At 35.6% G+C, this 24,730-nt stretch overlaps 3 protein-coding genes across 5 annotated transcripts; 2 read left to right on the top strand and 1 right to left on the bottom strand.

Moving 5' to 3' along the window:
* The first annotated feature begins 17,584 nt into the window (after positions 1 to 17,584).
* Positions 17,585 to 18,787, top strand: LOC145054388 (uncharacterized protein At2g34160-like). Its single transcript, XM_079002557.1, has 5 exons — positions 17,585 to 17,805; positions 18,010 to 18,058; positions 18,275 to 18,337; positions 18,436 to 18,500; positions 18,572 to 18,787. Exons 1-5 carry the CDS (start codon positions 17,686 to 17,688, stop codon positions 18,665 to 18,667), a joined length of 393 nt encoding a protein of 130 aa, XP_078858683.1. The 5' UTR covers positions 17,585 to 17,685; the 3' UTR covers positions 18,668 to 18,787.
* A 946-nt stretch (positions 18,788 to 19,733) lies between these two features.
* On the top strand, positions 19,734 to 21,889 carry LOC145054387 (Putative thiol-disulfide oxidoreductase DCC). 3 transcript variants are annotated; one of them, XM_079002556.1, is made up of 6 exons: positions 19,734 to 19,992; positions 20,373 to 20,430; positions 20,513 to 20,620; positions 20,717 to 20,809; positions 20,911 to 20,993; positions 21,715 to 21,889. In XM_079002556.1, the coding sequence occupies exons 1-5, from the start codon at positions 19,776 to 19,778 to the stop codon at positions 20,990 to 20,992; spliced, it is 558 nt and encodes a 185-aa protein (XP_078858682.1). In that variant the 5' UTR covers positions 19,734 to 19,775; the 3' UTR covers position 20,993; positions 21,715 to 21,889. The 3 variants fall into 3 exon arrangements, with proteins under 3 accessions (XP_078858682.1, XP_078858681.1, XP_078858680.1); XM_079002555.1 differs by having other exon boundaries at positions 20,911 to 21,007; positions 21,738 to 21,889; XM_079002554.1 differs by having other exon boundaries at positions 19,735 to 19,992; positions 21,738 to 21,889.
* Positions 21,045 to 23,669, bottom strand: LOC145054386 (putative polygalacturonase At3g15720). The gene is made up of 10 exons (XM_079002553.1): positions 23,590 to 23,669; positions 23,232 to 23,387; positions 22,827 to 22,967; positions 22,488 to 22,658; positions 22,374 to 22,397; positions 22,074 to 22,281; positions 21,904 to 21,985; positions 21,689 to 21,794; positions 21,485 to 21,601; positions 21,045 to 21,369 (listed from the first exon to the last, which is right to left on the bottom strand). Exons 1-10 carry the CDS (start codon positions 23,614 to 23,616, stop codon positions 21,139 to 21,141), a joined length of 1,263 nt encoding a protein of 420 aa, XP_078858679.1. The 5' UTR covers positions 23,617 to 23,669; the 3' UTR covers positions 21,045 to 21,138.
* Positions 23,670 to 24,730: the final 1,061 nt, after the last annotated feature.

Below are 24,730 nucleotides of genomic sequence, written 5' to 3'. Positions count from 1 at the left end.
ATTGGGGCTTCCTTCGGGTGCAAGGGGGTTTACCTAGGCTTTTAGGGGGGTTAGGGGGCTAGAGAAAGAGAGAGTCTAGAGAGAGAAAGAATAGTTTGGGAAGGTGTGAAGAATGAGGGAACCCGGCACCTCTATTTATAGGGGTGCTGACTGACCTACTCACTGAGTAGGAGGACCTACTCGCCGAGTTGGTGCATGTGGCAACCTTCTGGTGGTGCCACGTGTCCAATTCTGGTGGTGCCACGTCACCCCTATCGCGTATGAGCCTTCAAACTTAGAAAAATCATAACTCTCGCATAAGAGCTCCGTTTTCAACGTTCTTTTTTTTCACGCGTAGGTAAAAAAAAGATCTACAACTTTCATTTAGACTCCGTCGGCTAATTCTCGATTGATCTCAAATTTAACAGTAGGAGGCGTTTAGACTGTTAAATGACCGCGAAGAATTCGTAACTCCTTCATACGGACTCTGTTTTCGTCTATCTTTTTACCGTTGAGTTCCTATTAATGAGATCTTCAACTCTCATTTAGGCCGCGTAAGCCAAAAACCGCTCGAACTAAAATTCGAGTTTCGGGCTGTGCACTACTAAGCCGAATCTTAGAAAAATCATAACTTCTTCATACGAAGTCAGATTTGGACGTTCTTTTTATGGATTTTCTCGGTTTAACATATTCTATGACTTTTGTTTAGATCACTAAGGCTAAAAAGTCCTCCATCATAAATTCTTTATTTACGTCTCCCGGTGTCGTGCCGGTTTTGCCGTAAAACTTTGGCGGGCCATAACTTCTTCGTTATAACTCGGATTTTGGCATTCTTTATATGTACGGAAACCTTGTAACATATACTAAAACTTGGTTAATAATATTTATTCTAAATAACCTTTTGTCGAAAAGTCGTTTTCGACACTTATTGCCTCTAAATTTACTAGCCCGGATCTACGGGCGTTACAATTATCTCCCCCTTAGGATGATTATGTCCCGGAATAATCAACGAAACAGGGCAGTATAATGACTTCAAACGTTATATCTTCATCCTAGGTAATAATCGTAACTTCCTTGTTTCTTCGAATGAGTATCTAACTCTTGGACTCTTTGACTGCAGGCGGTGCTCGATCTTGCACTTTCTTGTTAGACTTTCAATCATGACCTTCGTGTCACAACGTCATTCTTTATCAGAGGCTCCTTCTTCTTATTAACAAACTTAGGATAAGTTAATTTGATTACTACAATTGACCGATATGTCATATTCTAATGACCTATCATCGTATGTAGCAACGCTTAGACTCAGGTCTCTTAGAGTCAAATTCTGGAATGGAATATGTCTTCCTTCATGGTCTAATGTGATATAATCACATTTTAACATGTAGCATTTATAGCTACCAACTTCTCTAACAACGAGCGCGATACTTCGCTTTGATTTCAATCATTTGGTTTAAGTCGGACGCTACATCAAACTTGGTTCTTTGAACCACGTAACCTACTAATCGTAGTCAGACTTAATGTGATATGACCACTAGGGTCAGAATATTAACAATCTTCTTAGTCATTACCGAAACGATGGGTAACAACATACTTGAATAGAACGAAATCAATTACTAGTTTCTTGGTAACCTTGTGACTTTCCTTGATCCAAGTGTGAGTCCTGTGCTTCCGGTAGTATAGGTCTCTACTACCATTCACACCTACTCATATTTGTCCCAAGTATTGTCCCGCAGTTTTCCAAGTCACCACACAAGAAAATCACATAACAGCTTAACACATCAAATATCAAAACGAAGGTTTATTACTCCTTGAAACTATTACATAGGTGTTCAAGTTCACCCTAGACTATGCCTCTAATAGGCTACATCATATGATTCTATGGTTACTTCATAACTCGACCTTCGGATGTCAAGCCGTCACTCCTGAATCCTTGCATTGTCATCTGCTTCGTCAAGGATCATTTGAAATGATCTCGCCTTTGGTTTTGGCGGCACATTTGGCTTTGTAGCCCCCTTTTTCCTTGGGCAGTCTTGCTTGAAGTGTCCCTCTTCACCACACTTAAAGCAGACTTCTCTCTTGGTTGTGCATTCTCTAGCATAATGACCAGTCTTTCCGCATTTAAAGCAGTTCATCTCCTTAGAGCATTTCCCAACGTGCTTCTTTCTGCACTTGTCACACCATTGTGTTCCTTCTTCGAACTTCTTTGAACCAGACTTCGAGAATTTTCTCTTCTCATCGGACCTTGAAGACCCTTCAAACTTTCTCTTCTCGCCAACCTCAACCATGTTGGCAGCTCTTCCCATAATCATATCCTCCACAGACTTGGCAGCCCAAATAGCTACCTCCAGAGTATGTGCCTGACGCACTGGCACCACGTACTCCCATGGAAGTCCCTTTGCGTACTTATCAATTTTCGCCAGCTCATCCGGAACAAGACGCAAGGCAAACTCCATCTTTTCCGTGAAGTTGTTCGTGTATTCATCGATTGACATGCTTCCTTTCTTCAAGGTTAGGAACTGGTTCTCTAGCTCGAGTAAGTTTTGAGCTGAGCAGTACTTTCGTTTGAATTGCACCAGAAACTCGGCCCATGTCAGTTGCAGGGGCTCATTGGGGCTCAAAGTCTTCCCTAGGGTATTCCACCAGCGAACAATGCCTTCTCTGAATTGACGTACTGCAAACGTGGTTTGTAGCTTGCCTTTTCAACCACATGTCATGAAGGCCAATTCCATCTCTGAGATCCAATCCATGACCCCGATCGGATCTTCCTTCCCAGTGAAAGTCGATGGCTTGCAAGTTAGAAAATCTTTGTACTTGCATCCATTCCTCTCGACTCCTTCATCTTGATTGTTCATCCTAATCACCGGGGGATCAGCTTGACCAACGGTTCCACTGTAGTTCTCCTCCTCAGTCTGCCCTTCATTCAACTCGGGCCGTTCGATCTGAAAAGTTGCTTCCTCTCGATTTTGCTGGAGCAAACGTCTGGTTTCCTCCATTTGACGATCCAACATCATTTGGATCAATGCTTGCACTCCAACCATCGTTATTGGCTCAGCAGCGGCTACCACAACTGGTATTTGCTCAATCACTGGGGGCTGATCTCGGTTCCCATTTGCATTCACGTTTCCGCTACGAGTCCTTGCCATCTTGATCTATACACCGAATAAGGTGAATCTAGATCTTTATTTAGGATTGACGTTTAAATCATCCTTATCTCTCGAAAACGTTTATATGCTAGTTCTAATATCGTATTTAAACGCTTAGAATCCTAAACACATAAGGTTTCCAGATCCGGTCGGCAACATACCATAGATCCGAACAAATAATAGCATGTCAGGCACAAAGCATTTAGCACATAAAAGCATTTTAGGCATAATTCCTAAAATAATCTAGTGCTCACACCTCACAATTATCGCTTAGCATTCTAAGTTTAAGTCTAGAAATAAATCCATATTCCTAGTTCGCTTAAACTAATGCTTTGATACCAACTGTGACATCCCCATTTTCACGGCCAGAAAAGACCGATTTTTGTTTATGCTTTATAAAAATCAGAGTACCTCTTTTAATAAAAATGTTGCGGAATTTGTTCCCAATAAAACATGATAATCGCGTTATCAAAGCACTTCCGAAGAAAAGTATTTTTATTCATTTTAAAACATTTGGGATGTCATCGTCAATACAGAAACATAAGCATAAACAGAACTTACATTCATTATCACTAGTGATTTATATCTCCTTAATCTCTCAGTATAATGTGACTTCATATCAACACCTGTGAAATAAGTAAACTGAGTGGGTCAGGTTGGGAAACCTGGTAAGTACATGGGGATTTCAATCCCACAATGTTATACCATATATATAGTTTAAACTCACAAAATATACCATTTCACCATATATATAAACAACTCTTATCCCACCCCGTCGATCCTCACAACGAGACTATCCATATTCTCGGAGCTAAGATTAGCCGTTTTACCTAATCCATACTCCCGGATCAGAAATGAACGACTTTACCTAATCCATACTCTCAGACTAGGGACAAATGACTAATCCATACTCTCGGATTAATGATGAATGATTATGCCTAATCCATACTCTCGGACTAGGCTCAATGACTATGTCTAATCCATGCTCTCGGATCAATGACATATACTAAAGTTCTATTCTCAGAGTATAAGTCACTCGTACTCGTAAGAAAATACTACCCAATATTCCTCATAATTAATTTAGGTTTACTCTTCATCCTAAATCATTATATATAATCAGGCATGTTCTTTAACATGTATTTCAGACAACATCAATTAACTCGCACATAAACATATAATTAAAACTTCAATCAATACTTGTATTAAAATCATGTTCATGAAAGGGACTATGCACTCACCTGGGAAGGTGGTGACTCGGCACTTGGACAACACTTCGTTAATCTTAAAACAACTTCCTCGACAAAACCTAGTATCATTACCACTAGAGTTTAGTCTGACGTTAACCGTGACAAATTAATAGTCTAGCTATTATTATTATTATATAAGCGTTAAATAACACTCAATATAACTCATAATAATAGCCCAAATACTTATTATAAGGTCCTAATAACATTACTATATTGAAACATAAGTTATACTAAAGATACCGTAGGCATAGCTTACTTACAGCGGGTTTTCTCGAAAACCGGGCTTCGCTGGAGCAGCGTTCCCGAGCCGAAAGGATCTTTTCGCGGGGCTTCGGGAGCCTCGGGGCTTCCTTCGGGTGCTAGGGGGTTTACCTAGGCTTTTAGGGGGGTTAGGGGGCCAGAGAGAGAAAGAATAATTTGGGAAGGTGTGAAGAATGAGGGAACCCGACACCTCTATTTATAGGGGTGCTGACTGACCTACTCGCCGAGTAGGAGGACCTACTCGCCGAGTTGGTGCATGTGGTAACCTTCTGGTGGTGCCACGTGTCCAATTCTGGTGGTGCCACGTCACCCCTATCGCGTATGAGCCTTCAAACTTAGAAAAATCATAACTCTCGCATACGAGCTCCGTTTTCAACGTTCTTTTTTTGCACGCGTAGGTAAAAAAAAGATCTACAACTTTCATTTAGACTCCGTCGGCTAATTCTCGATTGATCTCAAATTTAACAGTAGGAGGCGTTTAGACTGTTAAATGACCGCGAAGAATTTGTAACTCCTTCATACAGACTCTGTTTTCGTCTATCTTTTTACCGTTGAGTTCCTATTAATGAGATCTTCAACTCTCATTTAGGTCGCGTAAGCCAAAAACCGCTCGAACTAAAATTCGAGTTTCGGGCTGTGCACTGCTAAGCCGAATTTTAGAAAAATCATAACTTCTTCATACGAAGTCAGGTTTGGGCGTTCTTTTTATGGATTTTCTCGGTTTAACATATTTTACTACTTTTTTTTAGATCACTAAGGCTAAAAAGTCGTCCATCGTAAATTCACTATTTATGTCTCCCGGTGTCGTGTCGGTTTTGCCGTAAAACTTCGGCGGGCCATAACTTTTTCGTTATAACTCGGATTTTGGCGTTCTTTATATGTACGGAAACCTTATAACATATAAAAAAACTTGGTTAAGAATATTTATTCTAAATAACGTTTTGCCGAAAATTCATTTTCCACACTTATTGCCTCTAAATTGACTAGCCCGGATCTACGGGCGTTACATTTTCTTAGCCGGACTTTACGAGAAAAGCCACCACCACCACCGTGAGGTGGTGGCTGTCACCCTCAATCGCCTGCCGCCACAAGGGTGGCTAAGTGTGTGTGTATTTTATTGTGTGTGTTTATTTCGGAGATTTTGTTGTATATATGTTGTTATTTTGGCCTGAAAAACCCATCACCAACACCATGAGATGGTGGTTGCCACCTCACGCCACCATTCTGCTACCACCAGCCGCCACCTTGGGTGGCGGTGTGCTCTTGTGTGTGATTGGATTTCTTTTAAGGATGTTTTAATTTCTTTTGATTTAGAATCGTAACCACCACCACCACGAGGTGGTGGACGCCGCCGTGAGCCGCCATTGACCACCATTACCCGAGGTGGTAGTGCGTGGTGCCTGACCTATTTAACCCTAATTGACCTAAAAACCTAACCATTTGACTAATTGACACACGATTGGGTTGGAAACCCTAATTAGGGTTTAGAAAACCCTAATTTTGGGAATGTGATTTTTGGATTTTTCGTGACCCGCGTTTGGACCATTGGATTTGGAATTTTGAATTACACCTGACCACATTGTATGTTTGGACTAGTAGAGTGGTGGACTTAATGGATTAAGTCCTTAATGGGTTAAGTAGGAACACTTAACCCTAATCATCATTTTATGTGAAAAACCCTAATTGGGTATGGGTTCTTGTTGGGCCATTTCTTGGACTGGGTTGCGTTGGGCCTTCGTGGGCCAAATGGGAACAAGTTTTTGGGCTTAGGAAATTATTGGGCTTTAGGATAAGTCCCATTGGAAAGGCTTAGGCCTAATTTGGAAAATTGGGCCATAGGTGGACCATAATTGAGCCTTGATGATTACGAGATTTTAGGCCATCGGAATGCCAAATGTTTGGACTAGGATAAATGGTTGGGCCATAAGTTAAGTCCATGTAGAGGTTTGGCCCCAATTCATAAAATTAGGCCATATGTTTGATGGGTTTTGGTCATAAGACATCCTATGTGCTCATACAAACCCTAATGCTTGGATCTAGGTTTCTCTATTGTACATGTAAGTATCCAAGAGTATAAACCCTAATTCTAGCATATGGGAATCGATATTAACATATAATTAGGTTTAAGATGTTACCTTGATTGTTATGTTACAATAACAATCCCAAATCTCCTTGTATTGACTTTGGAAGGCTTAAAGTCACAAGTGTCACTCCTCTAATGGCTTACAAACACCAAGAGCAAATGGAGAAGGTATAAAGAGAGAGGAGAGGTATAAGAATTCGTCCCTAGGATGCCTTGGGAAGGTCTAGACGAAATCAAGAGCCAAAGGGGGTTTATATAGGTGTAGAGATAGGGTTTCAGTCCTTATCCTTATCTAGTTGCTTGCTTACCAAGCAACCCATAAGATAAGCCTTCAATCTTTATCATAGTCGAATTCTAAGGTCCTTATCACCTCAAATTCATCCAACCTATCCTTAAGATAATCCTTACCTTATTTTGTAACTATCACATAATTACAATTCAGCCCCTCTAGTTTAATTAATTACATTTGACCATAAAATTAATTCTTAATTAATTATTGACCAATATTATTTAAACAAATATGATTTCTCCTTTAATATATTATTCTTATAACATATTAATAAATCATAATAACCTCTCTCTCTATTTATTTCTCCAATCAAGTTGCTTTGGTGAAGGCAACCCAAAAGGACCATGCACCATCGGGTCAAGTACATACCAAAATAGTTATGGACTTAGACACTAATCCAACAATCTCCCACTTGGATAAGTCTAACAACTATTTTGCGTATGACTTCGGATCCTGATCTGCAATCGTAGCTTTCCAAAGCCGCTCTCAACTCTGATCCTATCAGATACGCTTCTCCTTAGATAAGGGATCATATATTCCTCCATTCTAGATATCATATGAGATATGATTTCAAATCATTCTCTTTGTACTATATCTCGATTCCTGATTTATGACGACTGACTAATTGAACAAATCAAATTAGCCCTAGCTCGGCCGAGCATTTACGTTTGTCATCACTAAACCATCGAGGGGCCCAAAGATATCGCTTTTATCCTACTTTGGATAAAAGGAACAGATAAACTTTGATACAATGCTTGCTTGCACTTACTCACCGAATCACACACAACAATATGTTTTATAACACCAAGTTACTAGTGCGTTTACATATTATCAATGTGCAACCGATTCGCAAGATACAACTCACACATCTCGGTTTCAAGAATATAAGATGTTATCGTCTCACCAATCACTCGTGATACAATCCATGGAGTGATCCAAGTGAGCGTGGGTTTAATCCAATGCTCAAATTCATATTCATAAGCACTCACGAACGTTGCAGCAAACATTTGCTTATGTCTAATACCCTTTTAGACAATCCACACACCAATTCACGACAGTCTTCATTCATATCTACTTCCAACATATGAAGGACTGTGGCCCGTTTGAATAATTCGATTATTCTTAATAAACTCAATTATTCTGGAAGTCAAAACATGCAAATGTGAAACACAAGAATAATACTAATCCCATATGGCCTCAAACCCTTGAGCATAAATAAAACACCCTTCATTTATCACCATATTGATTACTCATTATTTGTCGTTTCGGGTAATCAACTTCTTACTTGAATTACAACACTTGTCCCATGCTCCTAGCATGCACACAATGTTTACCTATGGTTCTTACTTTGTGAAATAGATCACATTGAACACATTTCCAATCATTCTCATTTCACAACTCCAAATCCTTTTCATAAGTGAAAGAATATCAGATTCTTGCTACTTATAGAATATGCTAGATTCTAACATTTTATGCAATGATCCTTTTGTGATTTCACTGCACCAAAGTCACAAAGACTATTGCCAATGATATTACAAAGTCCTCTATCGGAGATTGTTACAAGACAATTCCATAGACGTGATGTCTCTCACTCAAAGTACATTCTTTGAACATCCTATTGCATAGAAGTTTCTAATCTAGTCATAGATTTCTCAATATTCAATTCCCAATATGGACACACTTCCATATGTTCCATATGAAAACTCATACTTAATAGAATATTTTCTATTCATAATAAAGTCGATATGGTCCTTCCATTATGGAAACATTTCCATATTTTCCAATACTATACTTCCAACTACTCACAAGCAACCAATCCTCGTCGAACTTTGGATTGTCCTTTGATAGTTGTTTAATTATTTTAGTCAAAACCAATTCTAGTCCCTTTTCCCTCTAAATGCGCTCGACATTTGGAAAAATTTAGAATGGTCAAACATTAAATCATTTGCAATCGATCCTATACCCGAAGCGTATAGGACACGACGCATAATGTTTTATTTGCTATGTTCTCAAAATTCGAATTGTGAAGAGGAATGTCGTAATCATAATCGAAATTTTAAGAACACACTATGTACTCTTGACTAAATTTATTAACATTTCTCAACCTAATCCTTTAGATTTGAAATGAAGCATAATATTCTCTCCCTTAATTATAGCAAAACAAATTTACAACCCTTACAACTTTGCAAGGTATAACTCTTGTTTTCTATAATTAATATTTCCAACTTGCAATACGTGCCTTAATAATCATACAATCATAACTTTTATGCTCCCACTATCATGATGATTATTATAAAACATAACACTTATGCTCCCACTAGCTTTGACATGTATTCAGAAACAACTTATCTTTCAGAAAAACAATGCTTATTGAATTTCTTAAGTTCATGTTTCTAATACTTAGTGATTTGATAATCTTTTATCAAGGCTTCTTGAACTTATACACCTTTGCCTTAAATAGTTCATATGTGTGTGTAAACAATTGCCAAACCTCACAATTCAAATCATGGAAAGGGATATCGTAACCATAACTGAATTCGAGAATGCAATTTTACAATCACTATCTTCTTAAAATCTTTCTTAGTGAAAGCATTTCCTCACAATCATTTTCATGAAGGAGGAAATCTTATGACACTTAGATTTAAATGGTGTATTTGTTCCTATCCATGTGAATTTGTCAAAACCAAAGTTTACGACAAATTCAAACTCATATGGATCGAACTTTCTTGATCTCGATTTCTTGCCTTTATGGTAGCACAGTTGCCTACCATGTCTTTCAAGTAGTTAAACAGCTCACCTTTTCTTATCAATGTACTTTCCATTGATCAAGGTCCTTGCCTTTTATGCATTCAAATGAGAACTCATAGGACTCACATGCATAATTAACTCGATTGGATTGGCACATAAACAAAATAATGTCAACACGATAGGTTGTAAACCTCAACTCGTGTGCTAGTGATGATCGATAAGGTTTATTTGATTTGTTCTTTAAACCTTTCAAGATCATTAAGACTCCCACTGACTCATTGACATATAAGATTCTCTTGTCAATAAACATTTCTTGGCAAACAAATATTCAAGAGTTAGTGTAGTTTTTATCAAAACACTTCATAAATTGGTCCTAGTTGGTCTTTGTCTAATCCAAGACATCACAACTTTCCACATTTGATGAATGTTATATACCTTCTTAATACTTTTCACTCAATGTCACAATCTTAACTTTAAGACTTGTTATTGGAACGAAGTATGATTGATTCTTGATTTAACCATTTCTTCAATCCTTGATTCCTCTTCTTAAACATACAATTGTACTAAGACTCACTTAGAGGATCAATTGAGATATGGTTCTTAATCATTAAGACCTATCATAAAGCATAAAAGCTACTCTCCCTTCTTCTTAGAATGGAGAAACTTTTATCTTTCTGCCTACATGATTCTTCTTATTCATTTTGCTATTGATTTAAAATTTTTCAATCAATTCATAATTACACTTAATCTTGTAAGTATAATCATATTTACTAAACCTTTAGTAAATCATGACGAATATCATTGTTACTCTTATGGTGGACTTGATCAACACGCAACTTTGTGTGCTTGATCTCCTAGTCCTTCACTTGACACTTTGTCAATGAATTAGTCTAATTTCCAAAATATGAAATTTCTCATTCATCGTGCAACCAAGTTGCATGATTCCAAGTTTCTGTCCAATTGAAACTTGGGCGATGAGAAACTCTCCCTATTTGGTAAATTCTCGACTTTTCCATAAACACCATAAATAAGAATCATATCCATTTGTTGTAAAAATATGCAAACACCAATTTTCATAACGATTTCATTGCAAGGAAATAAACAAATAAATAAATAAGTCAAATGAAAATTTATTTTATTTATAAAAGCAGCGGAAAACATTTGTCCTTACAATGCAAAATCCATTGAAAACTATGTATTTCAAAAGGAAAATTTCTAACAACTCTATCATAACTATCTAAGCTCAAAATCTAATCTTCAAGTCCATGCGACCAAGATCCATTCCTCGTGATTAGATTAATCTTGCTCTTTCACCAAGCTTCCTTTCTTTTCACTGATCCTGCAAAACATTCAAATGCAATCTTATCACATCATGTATTAAGAATCAATGAATAGGAACTTAACGGAGTTATATAGTGGATTTTACGTGAAGCGTAGCCATACTCCTTGACTCTCCCATCTTCTGGACTCTTTAGGATCTTTGGGCAGACTTGTATCCAACGCCCTTTCTTTTGGCAGCAAACACAGGTCGGTTCTCCTAGAACGTCCTCAGAAGTATGGCCGGTTAACTTTCCCAATAAACACGCTCCATTGCTTCGCCAAATCATTTCTGATTCAGCAGCAATGAGCATGTAAATTAGGTCAATGAGGTTGTCGTCGTGATCCATCATATAATACTTTCTTTTGAACTCATTATATGATTCAGGAAGTGACTGCAAAACCCAATTCATAGCCAACTCATCTGGGAATGACACACCCAACATTATCAACCTATCAATGTGTGATTTCATTCCTAGAACGTGGGCACACACGGGTTTACCATCTTCATGCTTCATTTCCAATAGGGCTTTAGTGATATTGAACCTTTCAATTCTTCGATCTTGTGGGTTGGGGAGAACAATAGGAGGAGGAGGAGGAAGTGAAGCATGATTTCTCGTTTCTCGATTGAATCGTGGAATACCATCTTCATGTGGAATGCTTGTTCCACGGGATTTGGGAAGACCATAGTTGTCGAACTTTGACATCTACAAAACGGGAGAAAACGAATTCAAGTTAGTCGATTGAATGAGTCCTTAGCAAATCACCCACATGAGATACTAAGGCTAGGACCCAACACAATATTCTACAACTCGGGAGAGGGATGTCGTAACCCTAATTGCAGAATATTTGAAGGTAAGTGAATGACGATTCACTAATTTCCACCACGAAAAACGAAAAAGAAATTTAAGTTTTTAAATCTATGAAAACTCCTAGATCCTTTGAGATTCATTGAACTTTCAATGGCATGTTTAAATCTCGATATGCCCCTCTTGTTTGTGACTGGGATGCCGAGGATCACAAAGCGGGTGTGAATAACCATGCAAACTTACATGGTGCCCTCACATGTTACAGTCACTTATTCGATGTGCCGGTAAACCACACACGCTCCACCGAACTATGACAAACATTGAGTCACCCTTTGCTACCTTCGCTTAGAACCATTTAGTGTGCCAGTAAACCACACACGCTCCACTAACGTCTTTGCAAGGGCACAAAGTGTAATTTCATGGAATTGCATCAATTCACTTTTGCCTAAGTAACTAAGATTGGGAATTTTATGAAAACATTTAGTTACTTTTGTACTTTATTATACTTATAATGGAAGGTTTCGTCCTATCCTACCCATTCGGCTAACGACCCTCCACTAGTCAAGAGTGCGGTGGGTAAGAGTGGATACCCATTCAATCGCCATTTTATAGGCAATTTCCTTAAACACCCCTTATAGACCAGCTTCGTGAATGAGGCCTACTAACGGTAAGACTGACTTTTATTCATACATATATATAATGTTAGACTTTTAATGTTATATATAGTATAGGGTGTATTTTATACTTTCAAAATACTAGGTGGTCTAATTTAACAATTATACTTTTAATTCAATTAAATTGTAACCTAAACTTTTATGGATTTATTAAACCTCTTTTAATTATACACCTTAATTAATTAATAAAACCATAAGGTGTGATTTGAACTTTTTCAAAACAATACTAGAGTTTTAGAATTTAACATTCCTAATTAAACTTTTAATCAACTTTTAAATTCCAAAACTTGAGGGCAAGTTTTGAAACATTTCAAGACATTAGGGTTTAGAATTTAAATATACATCAAATTAAACTATTAATCAAAAATTTAAATTCCAAAACTTGAGGGCAAGTTTTGAAACCTTTTTCAAAACATTAGGGTTTCAACTATTTAAATTTCAAAACAACAAAACTTTTGGGTTCAAATTTAAACTATAAAACCTAAGGGGAAATATGAAACTTTTCATAACAACAAGGATCAAATAACAAATAATCTAAATTAACAATTAGACACATAATTATCCATATTTGATTTATTTAATGATTTCTTGCAAAACAATTTATCAATTTAGTCAAAATAATTAATCAATTATCACATAAGGAAGCAATTATCTTATTAATTGATAAATATCTTCAATTAGATCAAGAATATAGTCAAATATATCATAAAATCGGATTTATATTGATCTAATATGATAAGGTAACTATCCCAAAGCAAAAACAACAAGAAATCCCGAGATATACTCCATCTGACGAGTTGACTCGTCGAGTCAAGCTTGGACTCGGCGAGTTCAGCTATGGAATCGGCGAGTCCAGCCTCCAGAACATCAAAAATCAAATTTTTTGAACATGTAATGCATCAATACAATTGAAACCAGTCTAGGCTCTGATACCAATGATGGGTTTTGGTCATAAGATATCCTATGTGCTCATACAAACCCTAATGCTTGGATCTAGGTTTCTCTATTGTACATGCAAGTATCCAAGACTATAAACCCTAATTCTAGCATATGGGAATCGATATTAACATATAATTAGGTTTAATATGTTACCTTGATTGTTATGTTGCAATAACAATCCCAAATCTCATTGTATTGACTTTGGAAGGCTTAGAGTCACAAGTGTCACTCCTCTAATGACTTACAAACACCAAGAGCAAATGGAGAAGGTATAAAGAGAGAGGAGAGGTATAAGAATTCGTCCCTAGGATGCCTTGGGAAGGTCTGGACGAAATCAAGAGCCAAAGGGGGTTTATATAGGTGTAGAGATAGGGTTTCAGTCCTTATCCTTATCTAGTTGCTTGCTTACCAAGCAACCCATAAGATAAGCCTTGAATCCTTATCATAGTCGAATTCTAAGGTCCTTATCACCTCAAATTCGTCCAACCTATCCTTAAGATAATCCTTACCTTATTTTGTAACTATCACATAATTACAATTCAGCCCCTCTAGTTTAATTAATTACATTTGACCACAAAATTAATTCTTAATTAATTATTGACCAATATTATTTAAACAAATATGATTTCTCCTTTAATATATTATTTTTATAACATATTAATAAATCATAATAACCTCTCTCTCTATTTATTTCTCCAATCAAGTTGCTTTGGTGAAGGCAACCCAAAAGGACCATGCACAATCGGATCAAGTATATACCAAAATAGTTATGGACTTAGACACTAATCCAACAATGTTTGGCCTTGGTTGATTCTTGGGCTTTTGGGCTTTCAGAGTGTGTGTTTGGAATTTGGTTTTGGACCAAGTTAGGTTGTGGGTAATATAGTATTTTTACCCCAAGCATTGATTTATGGTTATGTATTGGAACCCAATTATTAATTGGGTGTTGTTTTGATGTTGACAGTTCGGGAATCTGTCAACCGGTAGCTAGAGTTTTATCTGCGGGACTTCGACAGTGTGTGATGAGTCTCCTCACTATACTAACGGATCGAAGGCACCAAGGTCGACCCATTTTATTATATGTGGTACACCAGTTGATGTAGTGTTATGTGGCATGATTGTTGGTTATATGCTAGGAGGTATGCTAGTTGTATATGTGGTATACTTGTATGAAAGACCATTGGGGTAGCCCATGTTACTTGGATGTAAGACCATGTGGGGAGCCCATGATTTTCTTATTAAAGACCATGGGGGAGCCCATGACACTTAGGTGTCAGACCATGTGGGGAGCCCATGACATACTGGAGTAAGACCCTGGGGTGTGCCCACAACATCCTTATATGTTTATATGCTTGTCTTATGTATGCTAGTTGATTATGTGACATGTGGTACGTTAGTTGTTTATGACAATATGTGATATGCTAGTTGTCTTTGTGATACTTGCATGGAAGACCCCGGGGGGAGCCCGTGGAAGTTGAATATCAGACCATGTGGGGGAGCCCATGACATTCCGTATATGTTGTATGCATGACTTATGTGGTTGATATGATTTATGTGATTATGTGCATTGTGTGGGGTATCACTAAGCTTCGTGCTTATAATTTTGTTTATGATTTCAGGTATCATTGGTTTTGAAAGGAATGACCCGACTTGATCGCAGTGCACACCCGTGTTTTCCGCAATATGTGATTTTGGGACGAACTCTGATAAATGTTTTAATTAACAATGTTTTTGGAATGCTTAAATTTAAAAGATATACGTGTTTTGACTATAATAAAAATGAAACTTTTACCCTTGATTTTTGGGTCGTTACAAAAACTATTTCCCATTCTAGTATACATTCAAAAATATTTACCTTATTAGTATTATTCTAAATTTAAAACTAATATTATTGTCTTTTTTTTTTTATTTTAAAAAGTTTGTCCATGCCTCCTGGAATGAAACAACAAACAAAAAAAAATCGAAATCTAGGGCTATAATCATCGTTCTTCAGCCAACAACTTCCTCCGCCTATTGCCGGCCACCTACGGCTTCCTCTACCTATCGTTGGCCGCCTGCGCCCTTCTCTACCCGTCGCCGACCACCTACCGGCTCCATAACCTGTCGTCGGTTTCAACGTATGCAACCTCTTTTTCTGCTCGTTTTTTTTCTGTTTAATTCGTTCCATTCTGATTATTTCTTGATTCTGATCCCTCTCCATCGAATTGATGATTAATTTTTGCTTCTGTTTGATTTTTTTCGTAGAGGGATTTTATCACAACTTTTTTTTTAATGTTTTTTTAAATGGAATTGATTGTAATTTTTGCTTCTTTCTTTATGTTTCTTTTTTCTTGTTGTCATAGATGATATGATCAGTTTTTGATTAGTTTTTGTTTGTTTTTATTTGTTTTGTAGATGAATTCTATTATAAACATGATTGACAATGATAATTTTTCTATAATCTCTCAAGCTGCTGTTGTAACTAATGTGATGAATATAGATAATGAACTTGAGTTAAATGAAATTTTGGAAGATGAAATTAGAGATGAAAATGATGAACAAGCACCTTTTGACAACAATGTTCAAGTACCTCCAACTTTTACTAATATGGAAGAAACAAATTTGAATATTGACGACAATTAGATTGTGAAGCAATTAACGAGTAAGAATGATTTTACGTGATAGTGGAAGGAGATATGGATTACTCACAACAAAATTGTAAGAGATTTTCAACAGTGTACTTAAAAGTGCTCGCTTTTTTACCAATCACAACTTGTGTGCAACTTACATTCTATAGAATGGTGCATTATTTTGAGATGTGACGTCCTTTAGGATCTAGTTCTGAAGCTATTGGAGATGCACATACTCCACATACTGTTACAAAACAAGTAGTTTTGATGGCAAGAGCAAATGCACATTCCTTAAGATATTTTAACTGAGAAAAATGTATATTTGAGTTGATAACTCAAAGAGGTCGAAATGTGCAAATAGTTAATTTGGAACAAAAAACTTACACATATGGTAAGTGGGAGACATTTAAATATCCTTGTTCTCATGTCTTGAATGCACGTGCCAAACTCTCTTTGAATAGTTGACAATATGTTGATAAATGCTACTTGATTATATATTATTGTGCTACTTGGGCATCCGAGTTCTCCCCGCTTCCTTATGAAGCGTATTGGCCACAATCACCATTTAATGCATTACTTCCAAATTTAAAACTATTACGAAATATAAAAGGTCGTCCTTGTTCAATAAGATTAAAAAATGATATGCATATTAGAGAATAAGAAATGCCACTCTTTGTGGAGTTTATATGCAATCGGATAATAATCGAAAACAATGTTCGTCTAAGACAAGATAATTAAAAAGATAATATTTTTTATGGTATTGTTGTGACTATTCTCTTAATTAATTAATTAATTTTTTTAATCTTTTTTATAAGTAAGAATTTATTACCGGTTCAAGTTCAAACAAATTGTGATGTTTTTCTTTTCGTAACAAACAATATTGGAGCGTGTGTGTGTTTTTTTAATATAATTGTGGTGTTTTTTTTTTGTAACACACAATGTTTAAGTGTTTTTTACCTTAAAAACATTATATCCGTAATGTTGAAGTTTTCGCATCTTAAAATATATTGTATGTTTAATTTTATGATGACTAAAAAATTGTATGTATAAAAAATAGATATTTAAAATAAAAAAAAAGTAAAAATATAAATAAAAATTTTTATTTAAAAAAATGTAAAAACTTAAAAAAAATTTAATAAAAAAACCGTAAAATGTAAAATAAAAGAGAAATGGGGAAAAGTTGGATATATTTAAAATAAAAAAACAAGAAAAGTTAAAAAAATGCTATGGTAAATATTTTTGAAAATATATTAGAATGAGAAATAGTTTTTTCAATAATATTTTTATAGACAAAAACTCAAATTAAAAGCTAAAATTATAATTTTTTTATTAATAAAAGTGAAACTTTATACCGTAAAATAATAATAAAAAAAATTATTATTTTGGTAATTAACAGTTAACCATAGGTTTTTTATAAGCACATGCAATCCGTGGTTTTTTTACCGTAAAATAATAATAAAAAAAAAACACTGTAATCCGTTAAACTGTTCGAGTTCCGTCCAGGGTTCATTTATCTGTTTCGACCTCTCTCTGCGGCTGTGGTTGGATCGTATCACGATTAGGGTTTTTCTGAGTTCAAATTCGATCATGGAAGAGATAACAGATGGAGTAAGCAACATAAACATGTCCTCCGATTCTTACAAGAAAAACCGAATTCAAGTTTCCAACACCAAGAAGCCTCTATTCTTCTACGTCAATCTTGCCAAGGTAACTCCATTAATTCCTATCCGAAACCCTCTACTCTTCCTTTTGATTTAATTTCCACTTCGAATAGATTTCTTGTACGCAATCTTCGTTGATCAGTCTTTATTGACATAACCGTTTGCGTCATGTTGCTCTGTATTTAGGGTTTTTATACGGTTTAATTTGTAAATTCATAACCTTTTTTTTTCTTTTTTGATTGTACACCAGAGGTATATGCAGCAGCATAACGAGGTGGAACTTTCAGCGCTTGGAATGGGTATTGCTTTATCTACTTCCATGTTTTGCCATTTTTATTCTCGTTTGAAGCTTAACAATTCTGGAATCTCTAAAGTTTAAAGCTTCTATTACATGCCATGGTTTGTTTTACAAAATTTGCTGAAGGGAGGATGGGTTATCACTTCAATTTGCCCATTATTAATCTCTTTTTCGTTTTTCAAAGTACCCCCGTCTTACATTAACACCATTTCTGCAGCAATTGCAACCGTTGTAACAGTGGCAGAAATCCTGAAGAACAATGGATTCGCTGTAGAAAAGAGTGAGTTATAAGTTATAACTGATGCAAAAGTATAATACTACAGACAAATGTAGATTTATAAAGTTGTTTGATTACACTTTTGGCATGTGTATATGCAGAAATAATGACATCAACTGTAGAGATGAAGGGGGAATCCAGGGGAAGACCTGTCCAAAAGGCCAAGGTAAAAATGTAAAATTTCTAGTGATTTGAATATTCTGTTGATAATGATTGTTTTGAAAATTGTTTGTTCAGATTGAAATAGTTTTGGGGAAGACAGAAAACTTTGATGAGTTAATGGCTGCTGCACAAGAGGAGAGGGAATTGGGATATGCAGAAGAGCAGAACTGAAAGAGAGAATAATAGAATGTATGTGTGATTGCTATATGGAGTTATTTTCAGTTTTTTGTGGTATTAAGATTGTTTTTTCAGTTTGATCTTCTAACTAAATTTGCATTATTGTTTTTGTCATCTTACCCTTATGTATCTATGCTGTCTGACTTTCTATACAAAACTCTTATATTCTAAAAAGGTCAAACAAATTGTTAACAAGAGTTTAAATCATTAACTCAAAAAAAAAAAAAAAAAAAAATTCAATATCAACATTGAAGAACTGTAGTTTTAAGAAAAAGAAAATTCTTAAAATGGAAGGTAGCGACATTTAACAAAAGATAACTTTATCACGATATTTTCTTATCCAAAACATACTATTCCATGCAAAAATCCACGAAAAAATAGAACCCACAGATAAAAGTAAAAACCGAACCCACTAATAGTAAACATCAAGTGATCAAGACAACTACCGATGAATTTTGAAGGGTGATTTTAAAATCACCTCATGTATTCAATATTTATACCCAAAACTTATATAATAGTATATATCCTTTTATTAATATATTATGAATGATAATGAGATGTTAGATATAATTATATAAAGATGTTTAGTTAGACAAAAAGTATACCCCTTTCTATATAAATATATTCCACTACAATGCTTTTGTTAACACGATCTCTCACATCTATAAATAGATGTCCAATGGTTGTCTATAAATGTGGGGAAAAGTGGTGCCTTTCAATATGCGTAGAGTAATTAAAAGTAGTCTTGAGACCATTTTAACATGATGTTAATGGACATTTGAGGACTCTATTTCTATTTATAAACAGAAGATCAAAGAGAAAACATCAACTATATGCATATTGTAACTGTTTTAATGTTAAACTGGTAATATTAATTGTAAAACGAACTGGTGTAACGAAATTTTATAACAACGAAATGAAACAGACGGGTAAATTAATAAATCTGTTAATTGCCAAAGAAAGTTTTTGAACAACTTCTGAATTCCTCAATCCTAGTTTATTGAAACTCCACGTGGACATTTCAAGACCCACAAATATAATCAGAGTATCTCAAGAATTACATAAACGAATTTCGTCATTCGTGGAACTGTAAGTAACAGAAATGGCGCTCATTCCTCCTGCAGCTCCTACTCTTGCTGCTAGCAGCGCACGGCTTAGCGTGCTACCTCCAATCGTACGCGTCAGAATCGCCGGTCGCCGCCGATCTGCAGTTCTAGCCAACTTATCTTCTCCGCCGCGCAGTGTCGAAGCGGTGGATTGGGTGGATGCGACATCAAGCTTCTTCGAACAAGATACCAGGCCTATCATGCTATTTGACGGTAATAACAACACCTATTTACGATCAACGATGCTTTGTTTCACGAATTATGTATTTATTTTCAACAGCCTTTAAAATTACAGTCTCTGCATCTGCAATAACTTAGGTTTGCATACCTTTTTGCCCAAAATGATTAATCGTGCCGGTTTGATGACAGACGCACTAATTTAAATGACTTTTGTGTAATTGTTTCGTGTATTACTAACGTTGAAGCAAGAACACTTCATAATTTGAGACGCTCTCTGAAATATCACATGATCTACAGAAATCATGCGATAGTTTTGATATATGCAATCATCTATTAGTCGTGCCTGTGATAAATGATAATGTGTAGCGTTGTATGTATGTGACCACGTAAAACAAGCTGTTCAATTTTGCTAGGTGTCTGCAACTTATGTAATGGTGGCGTCAAGTTTGTACGTGATAATGACCGACAAAGGTTTCCATTCATATCCTTCTGATTCGGTTAAATTATAACAAAACAAATCAGTTTTGATTCAATGGCGTTCCTTCGTTTTCAGGAGAATAAGGTTTGAAGCCCTACAAAGCGATGCAGGAAAGAATCTACTACAGAGATCTGGAAGATCTCCTGATGATATTTCAAGTGTTGTACTTGTAGAGAAGAACAGGTAAAGTCATACACCAATCCTGCTATTACTGTAGCATGTTGTTCATCAACCTTTAGGTCACACAAGTAATTAAACAAGGACTCTGGTGTGTTTCAGGTCTTATATTAAGTCAGAGGCTGTGTTGAAGATCATGGAGTACATAGATTTGCCATTTCCCCAACTAGCTTTCTTTCTCCAGTTTGTACCTCTGTAAGACCTTTTCCTCACTGATCTCTCGTTTCTCTCTTTTACTAATAAAAGCAATTTGATTAATCTTCTATTCATTCTTAAATTTTCCCCTTTTCTTGAAGATTCATTAGGGATTTTGTGTATGAAAACATTGCGGACAACCGTTATGCAGTATTTGGTCGTTCAGAGTCCTGTGAAATTTAAGGTACTCATTCTAAGGTAACTTCTTATGTACTACTGAAATAAAAGATGTTCATTAACAAAAGGAGCTCATATATTATTACAAAAGGTTAAAGTAAGCATAAAAATGACAATTGACAAATAGGGGGGAATAACAAATAAATGTTGGTCTAAGGTTTTAGGCATTTTAATGAAGGTTTAACATGGCTAGCTCTTCCATGTGCATTAATACAAGTCCCATAAACCTTTCTTCCTGGAATTGCTGACTTGATATACACACTATCCACCACAATATTTGTGCATGCAACACTTTTACTGCAACTTATGTTTATTACATTGTCCATGTTTGATGTCCCTGCGATTCCTCTGAATGTTATGTCACTCAACTTCACAGCTGTTGTCTTTGTCACATAAAGAAAAGTGTTAATGATTTAAGATTTTAAGGGTTGGAAATGGAAACAACTTTCATTCGATATCTAAGTTACTATTTATTTATTTATTGACACTGATACTTACTGAGGTTAGGCAATCTTTCTGAGTAGGACAGTAGTATTGGTCAATCATGATAGGGTTCCAAACTGCATCAAACTTAATGCCTGAAAATGAGATCTTCTTTGCATAACCAGTTCCTCCCTGTTGAAAGAAAAAAGAAAGTTAAAAAGGGTCCCTGTATTTAGGCTTTTTTTTTTTTCATTTTTAGTCCAAAAAAAAAATCCTTACCTGATAAGATTTGATCCTTACTCCAGCTAGGGTTTTTTTCATGGTACAGTTTCTCACATCTACATTTTCCACCACATCGAATCCCCCATGTCCCAATGATCCAATGCTACACAAAAAGGTATATATATGTATATAGATTTTGTGCTTTGTATGTAATGAATTAATGATTTTATTTAATTATTTATGTTATAAGTTTCAAAATGTGTATAAGCTACCTGATTCCATGGCCTGGCCCACACATGATCCCGCTAATTTTGATATTAGATGAACCTCCACTAATAGCGATACAGTCATCTCCTGAAAAGCGGGTTTAAAAGAACTTAATATTTTTGAAAAAAAAAACGAGCGAATTTGGAAAAAACAAAAAGGGTAAAAATGGAAATACCTGTTCCGATGACGGAGTCACGTATGTTGACATTGGTGGAACTTGCGATATTGATGCCGTCAGTGTTGGGGCTTGATTCAGGGGCGATGATTTTTAAATTAGAAAAAATAACACCATTGCATTTGGTCATTAAGAGATGAACTCGTGGACTATTTACATGTGTTAACCCATTCAATCGCAAACTGTTGCATTTTTTAAACTGTATTGCCTAAAATTAAAAAAAAATGATGGTTAGTTGATTACTTTGCTACTTGCAGTGCTTGTGCATTACAAGTTGTACCCTGGATGATGGTTACTTACCACTGGTCCACGGCAAGTTGTACCCTGAAATTAAGTGGAATAATAATATGTAAGAATTTATATCTTATATGAGATAAAAATTAGAAAAATAAAATACATAAATAATAAACTTACTGGTACTGGAGAACCAATGCAGGCATTTGTCCACCAAATACGTCCATTTCCATCTATTTTTCCATTTCCACTGACTGTAAGACCATTCACGGTATTAAAAGATAGCCACGTGTCAACATGATGGCCAAACCAATCGGTTTTTTTGGTTGGAGCAACGATGTTTCCTGACACCTGTTTTTGACAGTTTTAATGATCATGTGATGATAATGTGTCTTTTTATTTTTAGATACAGTCACATACATGATTCCTTTTTGGGAACTACTATGTTATGTTTTTTAGCATAAATGCATGGTGTTTGACTTTGACCAAATTTATCTTTAGCTATATGCATATACTTACCTGGATAAAGATACTGGAGGGCTTGCATGGGCCATTGAAATCCATAGGCTTCAAAAAAAACGTCCTCCCCGCTGGTATCACTAATATACTCTTTTTATTTGGTTTCGATTGACATGCCGCTTTCCATGCATTCGCAAAAGCCTGTATATGTATAATCTGCTTTATAAACTTGTACCATACAACTGTCCTTCATTTGTTACATGAGAAGGGTATTTACGTCTTTTGCACAGACGAGAGATCGGAACAAAAAGTTGCAATTTTTGTCCCATAACATCAGTCCCAGTCCAATACACGTCAAACAAAGTATAAGACTCTGTTTTGTTCTGTCATGTCATGTCTTGATCTGTGTTATCACACAGTACAAGCTTAATGTACAATCTAGAACTATATAAGGAGTTTGATTACCGGTGAGTCGTCGGTTTTCCCGTTTCCTTTAGCGCCATATGCCATCACGTTAAAAATGGTGGTGGATGCAAGACTGACTTTTGTGACACCAGTAGCACACGAGATAAATGAAAGCATGCATGTTAGCAAGACCACAATCAATGTCACCAAATGAACCTGCATGAATAACTTCACTTTTAGTAAAACTGGGTATGCATCTTTATATGTAAGGATCACAATTACTGCCAAAATTTTTTTACCATATTTAATTCCTACAAAAAGACAAAACATTCCCTGTTCCAAAACCTGGTTAGTTTCTGTTTTTTGTATTGGTTTAAGAATCTACAAAAAGACTTTGAAAATGAAAGAAGGCTCTCACCATTCTGGTAATCTGACAAGATATCATATGTAACCAACAATTAGTTCTCAGTAATGTGTCCGTACTCTCATGTTCATGTGTGTGCATGTATTTATATATACAATAAACTCACACTCACATATGTACGTGCTTTAAGGTGAAGCTATATAGGTGTTATTTTATTAGTTTCTATAATTTTCTACACAATGATATTGCTACCACTTAAAGAAACCAATTGAATTACTGATTCGTAACTTTGTCATAAAGTACAATGCCCAACATTGTGTACAAATACTTCCACCTTTAAGAATGTGATAGATTATAAGACCAATAATTACGACATTTTACGGTATATATAGAGCTATAAGATGAGAATACAAAATGACTTGGATTCTTGTGTGCTTTCTTGCACGATCTTTTTGTTTAAGGTATGCATTCTTATTAGAATTTTTCTTTGCTACGTATTATTTTTTTTGTGATTTTTTATTATTTTTACACCAAAAAAACTACAATGGATACGCACTTGCACACGTTATATAGGTATTTTAACCGATGGCTCTGTAGCCTACAAGTCTATCGGTTTAACTTGTATATCATGTATATCGTTACCCTTGGTCATTACAATGTTAATAAAATATTTTTCAACTCAGTCTCTTATTTAGAGGTGTCGATTTCAGTCCATTTATATGAAAAAAGATTTGTCTAAAGGAAAATCCGTTAAACGGGTCTAATGCCGTCAATAACATATTGTAATAATTTAAAATTGTTTTATTTGTTAATAGAATATATTATTATTTCAAATAATATAACTTTTTGTAATCATATTCATAAATTTATTATCTAGATAAAAATATAATTGGTGAGTCCAGATCAATTTTGTGACCCATAGTAAAGTTTAGAAATGGTTATGTAGACATGACATGTGTAATTAATCTGGTAAACGCAAATGTCTTGCTTAAAATATGGATTACGAAATATACGGCTGAATGTGAGTTGTAAAATGGTTAAGTACGGGCTGATTAAAGTCGGGAAAAAGCAACCATTTACAAATCACATGGATCTTTGCAGTTTTATACTCTACACACCACCTTTCACGCTTAAAGAGGGGTTATTTGGACTCTAAATGATATCATACCCTTATTATATCTCCTACACATAACTA

The sequence above is a fragment of the Lactuca serriola genome, chromosome 5, assembly GCF_051521515.1.
Source record: "Lactuca serriola cultivar US96UC23 chromosome 5, Lser_US96UC23_V15, whole genome shotgun sequence".
NCBI lineage: Eukaryota > Viridiplantae > Streptophyta > Magnoliopsida > Asterales > Asteraceae > Lactuca > Lactuca serriola.
The sequence above is the reverse complement of the archived record's forward strand: the minus strand, read 5'-3'. Positions and strand labels throughout refer to the sequence as shown.